This window comes from Teleopsis dalmanni, chromosome 1 (genome assembly GCF_002237135.1).
Source record: "Teleopsis dalmanni isolate 2A chromosome 1, ASM223713v2, whole genome shotgun sequence".
In the NCBI taxonomy this organism is placed as follows: domain Eukaryota; kingdom Metazoa; phylum Arthropoda; class Insecta; order Diptera; family Diopsidae; genus Teleopsis; species Teleopsis dalmanni.
Window position 1 is genome coordinate 152,360,616 of NC_051846.1, and position 14,061 is coordinate 152,374,676.

The window sequence follows — 14,061 nt, forward strand, 5'->3', positions numbered from 1 at the left end:
TAATATAATAAAAACTTACAATACTTTTATATAATTAGTAAGTAATCAAAACCCTGAATCACAGTTTTTCTTACGTTTTATAAAAAATAGTAGTTCTTTAAAACAGAAAAAGTATTTAACGTTTACTACACATTTTTGAAAGCATTTCTACAACACTGTCAATAACGAGGACAACATTCGTTTTCAATCGTAACAAAGCAGTCAGGTAAAGAGCAAGTCACAAGTGAAACAGTTTTCGTTCATAAAAAGTTTATTTTTGTATTGTTAATTGCTTAAAACCAAACAATAATGAAATTCCAATATAAAGAAGAACATCCATTCGAAAAACGCCGTGCTGAAGGTGACAAAATTCGTAGGAAGTACCCAGACCGTGTACCTGTAAGTTTTTTAAAAATTAATTTTGGAAAATTTTCGATATTTTTAGAAGACATTTTTTTTTACTTTTGTATAAAGTGTCTATCACAGGAAAGACATTTTGTTTTGGTAGGGGGTCACTTTGAAATTTAATTTTATCAAAATGTACTATTGCGTCGTTAAAAAAGTAGCCAAACAAAAATATTGTTTTTACAAAATATTTACTTAATATTGGTTTTTTGTAGCTTTTTTCTTTTGTTGTTGAATGTGTATTTGTTTTATGTGTTTTGTTTTGAAATAAGTGTTGCCTACAGCTGACGCTTGTAATATTAGTAAAAAAAAAATAAAATGTAATAGGTGTAGAAATTGTAAAATTTTGAATTGATTTATAATAATTTAAAATGAAAAAAATAAAAAAATGCTTAAATAACAATATTATATATACATCTCAACTAATTAAAATATTGCATTGAAAATGGCAACCCTTATTTTTTTTTATAAAGAAAGACGCAAATAATAAGTGCAAAAACAAAGAAATAAAAAATATTGCTTAAAATGTATTTTATGTAACAAAAGCCAAAGAAGTTATTATTGTTTATTTTAACTTCAAATAAATTTTTGTGATTTGCGCACAATTAATTGTTTTAAGTTAATGAGTACATACTAATCTCTTTTTGTTTTTAATATTTCCCCCTTTCGTATTAACTAAGCTATCCATTACTCATCGATTCGTAAGTATTTCACCATTTTTGTTTTTATTCGTTATCGGAATAGAAAACAGTAATTGTATGCATATAGTATATATGTATGTATCTCTTTTCAGTTTAAAGACTTCTGATTTTCTTTCATATTTTGCCAATTTTCATTTTTTTTGTTTTTTTTTGTTAGAAAGAATAGGACGAAATGACATGGACATATGCAAACGTTCTGTGTTTGTGTAAATGTGTACACTTACTTTTTTTCATTAACAGCTGTTTTTTGACTTGTTTATCAATTAATTGTTTATTCAAACAAACAAAATAGTTTTTTTTTATATTATATGTAAATTTATTAAAAAAAAATTATTTTTATGTATCAGTAAATTATTTGTTCAATTGTGTTATTTCGTTTTAATAATTTTTTTACAATCTATCTTACAGAGATAAAACGATAATTTGTTTAGAACTATAAAAATTAATAAACTCTTTTAAGTTCTATTGTAGTTAAATATATATATTTAATTACATCATAAGAGATTGTTTTCATTTCTAAGTGAAGAGGTACAAAACAGTGGTGCCTTTTAGTTAATTTCACTACTTTCATCATTTAGTTGTCTGTTTTTTTTTAAGTTAAATTTATTTCTTTTAAAAATAAGAGTTCATACTCAATACGTTTGTGGTCTATTGAAAACTTTTTATTTTATTTTTTTTTTGTTTTCCTCTACAAACAAGTAATTGTTGCATCATTAATGAGTCGAGTCGTCATTAGTCAGAAGTTGCATTTCACAAAATTATAAAAAAAAATCTATTTTTAATGTAGAATGGGATTTGTATATAAACGAAAAAGAATTGTTTAAAGTAGATGGGAAAGCTTTTTTTATGTCAGTTGTGTATGCAATATATTTCTAATTTATCATAAAATATTTGTCCTCAAAGATAAAACACTTTTATATATATGTATATGACCTTAATGATGTTCAAAAATAAAAAAAAAATTATAAAAATAACAGGTTCTTAACAACTAATAGATTAATTAGAGTTAAATAAATTGTTTAAATATATTTATTCTCAAACATAAACCTTTTAAGAGCTTAGTTTTTAGAGTTTACAGCCTCTCTTGCATTTAAAACAAAATAAAATTAAACTAGTTTTTATGCTAAAGCACAAAGTTCGGCCTTGCAGAGGTCAATAGTATTGTTCTGGTATGATTTTCTGCTTTTGCTTTCAATAAATTATAAAGATTTTTGGGTATAAATTGTTAATATTCGTGCAAATTTGAGTATTCACATCTACAATAATATTTTTTAATACAAATTGTGAAATACATTTTCACTAAACCAAACAACTTTGTTGAATTCTTGTTCTAAACAATTTCCTCTTATATACAATTTTTATTTAGTTGGTATTCATTTGTTATTTGAGTAATTGGCCAAATCTGTGACATAATAATATTATAAAATTACGAAATAACATTATGATTAATTATAGACAAATATGACTATTAAATATAGAGAAATTCCATTAAATAAATAAAAATAATATAAATAAAAAAAACTTTTTTACTGCCACATTGGTATTTTCAAAAGTGAAAAAAATTATAAATAAATAAATAAAAATATACAAACTTTATAAGTTAAAAGTTCAAATTTTTTTTATATTAATTTTCATACCTTAATAGATGATTTAATCCTAAATGTTTTGAATCTAGCATTCTTCAAAAATTACATTCACGATAAAGTACCATCCCAATAATATATTAAACTAGTCTGCAATCATAATGCTGTCGATGTCAAACTAAAATATTTTCCCTGTATTGTAATTGTTTAGTTAAATAAATATTATGACTAGAGCCAATATTTTTATGCTATTAAAAGTACTGTTTTAACGCATAAAATAAATTGTAAAAACTAAAAAATGTGCATTTGAAAATTATATCTTACTTATCCAAAACAGTTAACAATAAGATGTTTTTCACATTTTGGAACAGAAAAAATGGGCGACATTTTGTGAAAAATGTTTTATAAATTAAGAAAAAAAAACTCTACATCTGTGGATGTCAGTGGAAAAAGTTCTTTGGGCGAAAATTGATTAACGAAATCATCTGCTGATGTAATATCTTTCTTTATGACATAGTTGATTTGTTTCAATGTATTTAAACTGCATTAAATTTTGTTTGTGTTTTTATACACAACAAAAGCTGCTTGAATATACGCTAACTCCGATTTGACTTCTGCGTTCAGGAACAATGATTCTGGTGTCCTATATATTCCTACATGTCCTACATAGGAACAATGATCATCCGTCCTACATATTAAATAATAACCTTAAGTGTTTTTATTTCCACTCATAACACCAAATACAAAATGAACCAATATACGGAAACTCCTGTCCGTAGTTTCATCTAGTGCCACTCATATATGAGAATTTCCAGCTAATTCTCTTACTTGATGCATAATAGTATATATATATCGATACGCATTTTTGGAGTAACAGGCATTCATTCATTTAAAAGTGTTATTTGGATGTTTGTTTCGATAAATTGTCTGGGGCTAGGATGTGGTATCTTTTTCAGAGGTATATTAGCCTTTAAAAGCGCCTTTGTTAAATTACTCGATGCAATGTCTTTAAAGTTTTTGTCTTTTATTCAATTAAAAATGTTTGTTCGCTTGTTTTTTTTGCGGTATTCTGTTGCAGGTACGTGTTTTTGAATAGATAAATGCTGCTTTATGTTAAAAATTTTATCTGCTTTCACTTGGCAATTTCAGAAAGTATAAGAGTTTTAAGAGCTGCCATTGCAATAAACAAATAAGAAAGTGGTCGAAATGTATTACAAGCATATTTATACAATTTAACAAAAATATGCGCTATAACACGAAATATGACAATTGCATATGCAAAATGCAAATGCATGAACATATGACCAAATTCATGAGATATTCTGCATGCAGCGCTGCATGCGAACCGCAACGGATTCATGCTAAATTTTAATGAACAGTTTGAAATGTATTAATATACATTTTTATCTATTGTGTAGTGCTGTTGTTCGTATTCGGTTTTACGAAGTATTCAGAGAATCCGATTAATCGGATAGTAAACAAAGTCTCCGGAGTTGAAAAAAAATAGGATTTTTTGTAAATTTGGAGTCTTATATAGTTGGATATATAAAATATTGTTTTTCAATATATGTATATTGTTATTTTTATTACATAAATATATTATTTTGCATTAATATTATTTTCTCAATGTGGTTATATTGTCGTATTTGTATCTTATGATCAAAATTACTATCCTTAATTATTATTAAATTTTATAATACGATATAATAATATTAAGCAATGTATTTTTATCACAGTTAAAGAATGTGTTTGTGATTTTACATTATCAATATTTTGAATAAAACATTTTTTATTAATAAATATTCTAATATGTCTCAAATATTATCATCTCTCCATTATTACTAGTTTATATTGCATTACTTTTATTATTATATAATTATTTAATTGAAGTACACGAATATCTTATACGTTTATAAGTTAAATGAATTATTGTCAATGTTAGTATGTATTTTTTAAAAATTTTAAATATTTCTAATAATTTTACTATCACGTTTTTAAAATTACTATTTGAAGCACACATAGGTACGTGATTTTGAAATTGTGCATTTCACAACAAATAATTTACGTAAACTATAACGCATGAAAAGTGATTGCAATATTATATTTTTTTTTTCTAAATGACAACTTAATTTTCAAAATACGAAATAAATTTATTTTATGTACAGGTTTGTTTCTTTGTAATGTATGTATTAGATAAGTGTATATTAGCTGTACACGCATTGATCCTATCGAGTCCCTAGCGAACTCCTATGTCTATTATTTAGTTAGTGGTTAGTAAAGTGATTGTTGTTTAAAATTATTAATGCATAGTAAAATCCATAAACTTATATATTGACTCTCAGGTTTTTTGTTTTGGTTATTAAAACAACCTGAGATGAATATTCACACTGATATTTTATATGCATTTTGGTGTATACTTTTTTACGCATGTTTCTTTCAATGACTACACTCACACGAGATTAATGTTAAGGATTAATATTGATAAATTCATACAGAACACTGTCTTTGTTCTCCAGATTAGCAATAATGTAGAAAAATATCGAAAGATTTTAAAATTTAAAATTTTATTTCAAGAATTACATTGATAGATTCCAAAATTTGTTTCGTCTGCAATTTTAATCTATTGTGTTTAGACATAATGGACATAAGCATATTAGAATAAGTATATCATGTAAATAATTGGTATTTGGTTTTATAATTTTTGCGTATGCATAAACTAGTACTGGTGCCTTACACAAAAATACGTTTGTACTACGTACAGTTTTGTTTTTGCAGAGATAAATGCTATTACGACTAGGTCAAATGTATCACATCTTATATGCCTTAGATACAATCATACAACACAAGAAAATGAGTTTTGTAGTTGTCAGGCGGGAATTATATGTTTTACAATAATCCTCGCTGTACTTCAGATCTTCAATTAGAGGTATCAATACTTCATCTATCGTTTTTTATATCTTATATTTTTTAGGTTATAAAAGTTTTTATAACTTATATGCCGATAAAATTTTATCAGCACTAGTAGTTAGTAAAAGATTATCATATAAAGAGCATAATTTTTATTATATGTAAGGTTTTAACACATGCTTGTGTACAAATTGTAATTTTAATCTTAATATTATTAGGTTTCATTATTAAATCATATCATCTATAAATTCTAATTAAATTAAATAACAAATTTACAAGAGGTAGATTATAATCCATGTGTTTACAAACTTTTAGAAATATTTATATAGAATAGATTTTATAGAAAAAATATAACTTGTATAGCAATAGATGTCTCCAGAGACCAATGATGATAGTTACAATACTAAACCAACGCACACAAACTTCCACCCAATTGACCTTTGGACTCACCTCATTGACCGGGTTACTGGACCCTGGACCCGGGTTAATGTTCAATACACCCCTTATCCTCATTCCTCCCCTCAATCACTACCCATCCACTTCAACACTCATGTAATCGTCTTGCTATCTGCTTACAGGTCCCAACGGGTTACAACAACTATATTTAGCAATATCTAAACAGCTGTGTAGTTAGTTAGCCAAAAAATTCTCTTAATGAAAATTTTTTTTTTGATTTGAACATTTTCGCACTATATCTTTACTTTATTTCAAAATGGATTTCTTGTCATAGAACATAAAATTCCTAATTCGAAATAATAATATTATTATTTATTATTGATTCAAAGCAATTCGTACAGCACTTACAAGAAATTATAAAATTTTACTTAAAATCTAAATTGTATATTATAAATTATAATTATATATATAAATATATTAAATTATAAATAAAATATATTTATGTTATAATAAAAATAATTGAAAATAATAATGATCTGCTTATATTGACATAGTTCAAAAGATGATTAACATGTGATTTATTACTTTCAGGTCATCGTAGAGAAGGCACCCAAAGCTCGCATTGGTGATTTGGATAAGAAAAAATATTTGGTTCCTTCTGATTTAACTGTTGGACAATTTTATTTTTTGATTCGTAAACGTATTCATTTGCGCCCCGAAGATGCTTTATTTTTCTTTGTTAACAATGTAATTCCACCAACATCTGCAACCATGGGTTCCCTTTATCAGGTAGAAAATATTATTTAAATCTGTTTAAAGTTCAACTAAAAACAAAAAAAAAATTGAATTTCCTAGGAACATCATGAAGAGGATTACTTCTTGTATATCGCTTATTCAGATGAAAATGTTTACGGCAAAGTTTAAGCATTTATTAAACACTTCACTTAAAACTGATAGCTGGCTAATGATGAATGTATTGGTGGAGAATGGCTTAAAAGGAAATTACTACAATTTTCATTAAATTAATAATTATATTTACAAATAAAAGTGTTTAAATTTATTATATAAAAAAAAACTAAAAACTAATTTAATTATAGTAATGCTACAAAACATAGTTATAAAATATTTAAAAAAATTGCTAAATATATATTTTTATTAGCAGTAGTTTTAATAACATTTTGATTTCATTTTTTCTATTGTATTTAATTTTTCTTAAATATTTCTTTAGGGACTCGAAATAAAATTGTGTGGGGTTTTATTTTGTGGAAAGATATAAAAAAACTGAATTTAATTAAAACATATTGTATACATATTTCTTTTCTTTTTCAGTTTTTATAAGTATATAATGTAATGACAAAAATATTTTAATTAATCTACATACATAGTTATAATAAAATTTTAAGAAACTAGGCTTCGTGTCTAAAATAATTATTTGTTTTATTTTTATTAATTTACACTTAAATGAAAATAAATATTTTTACATTTTGATTAATTTTATAGTTTTAAAAAATAATTCCATAAAATCATTTCCGTTTTGTTTATATAACACCTCAAAACAATATATTGATTGTAGATATTGATTTTGTACATGTTAACAGCACAAAGAATGTTTTATTTCAATAATAAACGTAAAAATCCAATCAAAATGCAATACAATCTTAATTAAAAATAAGTGTTTGGATTGACATCTATAGAAGAATGGTTAATATATAATGTATATGTATAAATTGCAGAGTCTGTGATCGATGTAATAAATATGAAGTAGATTTAGTAACCTAAGCAGATACATGAATGGATTGCAAATAAAATATTCGTGAAATAAATTGGGGTGTGGAGGGGTGGTTTGGATAAAAATGAATAAGGCGAAAGGATGATGGTTTCGAATTAACTCCGATCTAAGTGTTAATTGTTGTTAAATCAATCTTTGAAACACTATTCTTACAAGATTAGCGTTATAAACTAAAAATAATGACAAACAAACCATATACCATATAAGAATTGATACATGGTTTCATCGTCTATAACAATAGTTTCCACTTAATACTAAAAGCTAAGAAATCGTCATCAGTTCGTCATTTTGGTGAGAACTGCTCAGTCCTTCAATATTATAATAAAACAGTATACACATAGTTTCTTTCACATTAAGCTGAAATAAATAAAAAAGATTTTGAGATTTTAATTCAAGACAGTAAATTGTGCGATCATTATTATAGAAACTGATTTCAATATCCGGAACTTATTCAAAGTGATATCAATCAACATCAAACTATGATAATATCTTCTGCCTGCAATGTTTTATAAATAATGGTCCAGAAAACCTTAAATGTTGATGATGAGTACTAAATAAAATGCAAGGACTAATATTGTAGCATTAACTTGACATTGAATATGTGTCAAATAAAAACATGTATGAATAAACATTAATATTTAACTTTAATTATATCAGTTTTTTCAATTCATGCGTTTGTTAAATGCGAACCCAGATTTGATTTATTTGTTTCTGAGAACAACTTTGTCGTAGTTTTTTCGGTAAAAATGCATTCTATTAAAATCTGTATTATAAAATGCCTCAATAGACAGTACAATCGGTAATACAATTAAATATTATATTAGAAATATTACGTTTTTTTTTGTTTTTCTATTTAATTGAAATTCAATATGTATTCTGTCACATAACATGGTGACATTTTCCAATTTTTTAATAAACACTATTTAAGCCATGATAATTTACAATTAAGGTAGTTCTCCCTGCGGAGAGCAGGGAGATTTTTATTATAAATTAAGATTTTTATTACAATATCTGAAACGGCGTTTTCCTTTTCAGCCTCGTAAAATATTTTGAGGGGCACATTAAATTCGGAGCAAGGATGTTGGGATGAATTTGTATTCGTCCATGGTATTTTCTAACTACCATTTTTACATCGTCTCTTGCCGGAATTATCCTAAGGTCCCGATGGATTTGAATATTAGTTACATACCATGGAGCATTTACTATTTCTCGTAAAGTTTTACACTGAAATCTTTGAAGAATTTCTATGTTGGATGTGGAGGCTGTTTCCCATAGTTGTTATTGAAGAAATTTTCTACAATCTTTTTAGAATTTTTTATAAGGCGATACAAAAACGTCAGCATTATTAATATATGCATATTGAAATAATTAGGCAATTTCTAAGTTTACTAAATCCAATGAGTTAGTTCATATTCGTCTAGAGAGTGAGAGTGACGCCGTAACGAAACAGTTGAAAAACTTTCAAAGTGAGTGACTTAACTTCATTCATAGGAAGCTTTTTGCGTCAAATTCCATTATGAAAGAGCAGTGACAGAAATACAGAAATATAATCATAAACCAATAACAGAGGACTAAAAAGCAATATAAACAGATTCTTTTATTCAACAGCAAAAATACTTACAAGGGCTTTTATTGTAAACGGATTCAAACTTAGATTAACTACTAGCTTTTTAACTGGACACATTACATTTACTGCCATTTTTAAAAATACAACAGAAACCATCCACTTATCTATTTGTACCCTACCATACTAATGTCAGAAAATATATTTAGTATTTTTATTTGTGTTTTATTTAACCCAATTAGGTCTGGTGCTTCGAACAAAAACAAATTATTGGTTTATCAATAGAATTACTTAGTCCAAAAACACTATATACTGTTTTCTCTAACAATCATTGATAAAACAATAATATTTAAGCTTTAAAAGTAAAATTTTAATTATTATGGAGCATCAAGTAATTTCTTATCAATTCAAATATATTTGGTTCTTAAAGCTTTATGTATGTTAGGAACCCTAGTATTTTATATACTGCTTGATAATGTGTACAGGGTACACATGTAATTAGTCGGCAATGATTAAACATACCTCTTTATAATGTGTCAGGTTTTAGAAAAACTTTATAAACGTCAAACATTTTTCATGTACTTTATTCTGCTGGTAGATCTGCGGCACCGTTCAGAGTAGATTTAGAATTTTTAAAAGTCATTGTTAACTGATAAATAATTAAAAGAGTAAATAAGTGTTAAAAATTAGGTAAGTGTAAGTGGTTACAAGTGTATTTGTTCTATTTAATTTAAGTTAAAATAGTCATTCAAAACATCTTGTTACATTGTGAGTACGATTGATTTTTTTTTGTTAAAATAGTGACTTAATTTAATTAAATTATATGAATTATACTTCTGAATTAAAGATTGTGTAACAGAGTTTTTATATTTAAAAACATTTTTTTTTTTGGGAAAATAAAAAAAATTAAGTGTAAATTGACCCGCTTTTTATTAATAATTTTTGCAGAATATAAACACATAGTTCAGTATATCTTTTTTCATGCCACTAAGTTAACTAAGTATACACTGCAAATTATGTGCAGAATTATTGACTAACTTTTATCTAAACAAACTTTTATCTTTAATAAAATAAAACAAAAATCTATTATTTTAACCTTCATGGGTCATTAAATAAATTCTGGACGACCTGTCAGCTTTAAGTAGCACCATTTAATGTTATTTTGGTTTCATGAAGTTGTTCTTGTTTTGCTGTAAACAAAAGTATGTGTGGTTTCATTTCATTGGTGCTTCTCAATCGCATGATTATCAAACGTGCTACATGCTTTTGTTTTTGTTCAGTGTTCAAAGTTGTATTCGCAATTATTGACAAAAAACTCTTATTCTTAACAAAGAAATATATTAAATGCTTATTAAGCAAGGCCATGTATTAAAAAGGTTTTTCATGAGCATTGAAAAATGTTAAACTAAATGACTGATACTGCAATTAACTGCATATATTCTAACGCACATAAATGTTTTCAGTAAAATAAAAAAAAATTATTTGAAAAACAGGTGAAATTACATTATATAAATAAAAAAATGTAGCAAGATGTTTAAAGTACGATTCTTTATCTTTAACTATAATTTTATTTTATATTAATATTTCTTTAAATTTTTATATATTGTACATTTTTGAGTTGACATGATTTAATCAAATTTTGATAAGAACATAGATACAATAACAAATCAAAATATTAAAGTTGAACGACCTTCTTGTCTGCTAATATACTGTTATACTTTGTTGTTGTTTTCGTTTTCGTTTTCGTTTTCTTTTTTTTTATTATTTTAAAATATTAATTGATTTCTTTTTATTTTTCTATTGCAGGGATAGTTTTAATTTTTCGAAAAATATAAATGTCACAAAGTCGTAATCGTAGGCAGCAGCAGCATCAACAGAATGCGGAAAACGTAAAACAGAAATCAACATCAACCCAAAACGAACGCAATAAAAAGACTATTGGTGATGGTCCCCATAAGAATAATACTATGTCGATTATACCCAATCAATCACGTAAAAAACCAAATACCCAAAAAGAAAAAGAGCGCGCGGAGCGAGAACTGTTGGTGCTTTGGCGTAAACCGATAGACACTCTTAAATTTTCTGCATTAGAACTTATTACATTGATAAAAACTACATCCCAAAAGTAAATTCTTACATATACACAAATACATTATATACCTAGATATATATTTAATACAAAATATATAACTATATATTTTATTTCTAGATTATTACAACAAAGGGCGCTGGTTGCTTTGTTTGTAGTATTTTTTGCAGTTTTAAGTATACTCTACTACACTCCTGGGCCACATCAAGTCGTTTTAGATATAATACGTAAAAACACAGTTTTTTTTGTGTATTGGATTGGTTTAGGAGTATTATCATCTGTGGGCTTAGGTACTGGACTTCATACGTTTTTATTGTATTTGGGTCCACATATTGCAAGTGTGACTTTAGCAGCATATGAATGTAATTCGTTAAAATTTCCAAGTCCCCCTTATCCTGATGAGTGAGTGAATTGTAAAATTAAAAAATTGTAATTTAGTTATATTAATTTTTATTTTTATTTTTATTTTTATTTTAGTATTATATGTCCAGAAGAACCTTATACGCAAAAAGTACCAAATCTTTGGACAATTATGTCTAAAGTAAGATTAGAAGCGTTTCTTTGGGGTGCCGGCACCGCGCTTGGTGAATTACCGCCGTATTTTATGGCTAAAGCTGCTCGCCTCTCTGGTTACGATCCTGATGATGCAGAGGAATTAGCAGAATTCGAAGCACTTAAAGCAAAACGTAATCAAAAGAATTTAGGCATAGTTGATAGAGGCAAATTGTTCATGGAAAGAGTTGTAGAACGGATTGGCTTTTTTGGTATATTAGCATGTGCAAGTGTAAGTTTACTTAAAAATTGAAAAAAAAAAAAACATTTATAATGAGGTTTTTTCTTTATACAGATTCCCAATCCACTTTTTGATTTAGCTGGAATTACATGTGGGCATTTTTTGGTGCCATTTTGGACCTTCTTCGGTGCTACGTTAATTGGTAAAGCAATAATTAAAATGCATATACAAAAGATATTCGTTATAATAGCATTCAATGAGACGCTTATTGAGCGTGCCGTCGACTTAATGGGTTCAATACCATTTTTCGGTAAAAAATTACAAGAGCCTTTTAAAGGTTTTTTAAATAATCAAAAATTACGCTTACATCGACAAAAAAATAAGCCACAAACCGAATCAGGAAATCTGTTGTCAAAGATATTTGAATGTTTTGTTGTTATTATGATTATGTATTTTATTGTTTCGATAATTAATTCATTGGCGCAAAGCTATCATAAGCGTATTCATAAAAAACCAAATAAGAAGACGAAACGGTTCGTAATCAAAGAATAAGTATTGTATTAAGTTACGTATGCAATTTTTAGACTGTTTGGCATATTATTTGAGTATAGAATAGCAATCATTTTTAAATTGTTCTACAGCATTCTGTGTTCTGTTGATTTAGCATGAATTCAAAGCTAAAAAAGAAGCTAGTTAATAAAGCAAAATAGATTTAAATTATTAGCTAATTTATTATATTTATAAAAATTAATTTTTTAAATAAAAAAAAAAAGACTAGTCTTTAATTGTATTAAAAAAATTGAACTTTTATTTCATATACGTTTCATAAATGTATTCATACAAATTAAAATTACTAGCAAATAAAAATGAATTTGTAATTTATTTTTGTATATAATGTTACTTAATTTTGATATGTATGTCGATAAAATATGAAATGAATAGGTTTAATTACTAACATACAATTTAGTAATATAAAAATACATTGTGAAAGTAATTTATTAAGTATAATTAAATGAATAAAATACATAATAAGTTTAAACAAAGTAAATAAAAGAAAAAATAATTTCAAGAAATAAAAAATAAATTAAAATAATTTTAATGTAAACCGAAGTCATTCTTTTTTAATTGTTGCTTATCATTTTTCATTAGAAATTACTTTAAAAATTATATAAATCTATTTATAGCTGTAAAATGTCATAAAGTTCTTTCATTTTTAGTAAATTATTCGAACTTTCTATTTCTTTGTGTTGGGAACCATCTTTCTTATAAAGAGTGATAGTAGTTGTAAGTGTAACTTTGTCACCAAACAATCCTTAGTTATTATATTTTGTTATTGTTGTGGTTGTTGCAACCCGCTGGGATGTCCTTGTAAAATCACTTTGGTAGGTGTTAAACGGCCCTTGGTCGTCACTGGCGACAAGTGGCTCCGGAACGTAGACCCTGCCGTACTTGAAACCATTATCTTTTGTAAATATGCTTAGCATATTTTTAAATAATTTTACTTATCACAATTTGTTGCTTTATCGGAGAAATTCAAAATATATACTTCTAATTTAAGTGCTCATGACATATATATATAGTTATCTTTATTTATTAAGTATTTCAGCTCTTGTTATATTATATAAAACTACATATATGTACACAAAATATAATATAATAACACTTCGAGTAAGGAACGAACTATTTTCATGTATGAAAATAATTTTATAAACCATTTATCTAATATACTAAAAAATGAAATATATATATATGCAATTTCATTAAGGTTAATGCCTTAATGACGCTAATGTCTAAAAGGTTATTAAAGATCTATTGTGGTTAAAGACTTTTATATATCCATAGCATATTATATATATTGATTTGATAAGAAATTTATATTAGAACATCTGTCTTGAAAACATAACTTATATTCCAT

At 26.0% G+C, this 14,061-nt stretch overlaps 2 protein-coding genes across 4 annotated transcripts; both read left to right on the top strand.

Moving 5' to 3' along the window:
* Positions 1-168: 168 nt before the first annotated feature.
* On the top strand, positions 169-7,037 carry LOC119669392 (gamma-aminobutyric acid receptor-associated protein). Its single transcript, XM_038079264.1, has 3 exons — positions 169-378; positions 6,563-6,760; positions 6,827-7,037. Exons 1-3 carry the CDS (start codon positions 289-291, stop codon positions 6,893-6,895), a joined length of 357 nt encoding a protein of 118 aa, XP_037935192.1. The 5' UTR covers positions 169-288; the 3' UTR covers positions 6,896-7,037.
* Positions 7,038-9,894: 2,857 nt separating this feature from the next.
* LOC119669393 (vacuole membrane protein 1-like) lies at positions 9,895-12,907 on the top strand. 3 transcript variants are annotated; one of them, XM_038079266.1, is made up of 5 exons: positions 9,895-10,014; positions 11,131-11,449; positions 11,534-11,815; positions 11,891-12,197; positions 12,261-12,907. In XM_038079266.1, the coding sequence occupies exons 2-5, from the start codon at positions 11,160-11,162 to the stop codon at positions 12,696-12,698; spliced, it is 1,317 nt and encodes a 438-aa protein (XP_037935194.1). In that variant the 5' UTR covers positions 9,895-10,014; positions 11,131-11,159; the 3' UTR covers positions 12,699-12,907. The 3 variants fall into 3 exon arrangements, with proteins under 3 accessions (XP_037935194.1, XP_037935196.1, XP_037935195.1); XM_038079268.1 differs by lacking the exon at positions 9,895-10,014 and adding an exon at positions 10,507-10,526; XM_038079267.1 differs by lacking the exon at positions 9,895-10,014 and adding an exon at positions 10,722-10,817.
* The last annotated feature ends 1,154 nt before the right edge of the window (positions 12,908-14,061 follow it).

Coding starts and splice junctions, on each gene's coding strand:
- LOC119669392 (XM_038079264.1), top strand. CDS start 289: ATGAAATTCCAATATAAAGAAGAACATCCATTCGAAAAACGCCGTGCT. Junction 379..6,562: donor AGTACCCAGACCGTGTACCT/GTAAGTTTTTTA, acceptor TATTACTTTCAG/GTCATCGTAGAGAAGGCACC. Junction 6,761..6,826: donor CCATGGGTTCCCTTTATCAG/GTAGAAAATATT, acceptor TGAATTTCCTAG/GAACATCATGAAGAGGATTA.
- LOC119669393 (XM_038079266.1), top strand. CDS start 11,160: ATGTCACAAAGTCGTAATCGTAGGCAGCAGCAGCATCAACAGAATGCG. Junction 11,450..11,533: donor ATAAAAACTACATCCCAAAA/GTAAATTCTTAC, acceptor TTTTATTTCTAG/ATTATTACAACAAAGGGCGC. Junction 12,198..12,260: donor GTATATTAGCATGTGCAAGT/GTAAGTTTACTT, acceptor TTCTTTATACAG/ATTCCCAATCCACTTTTTGA.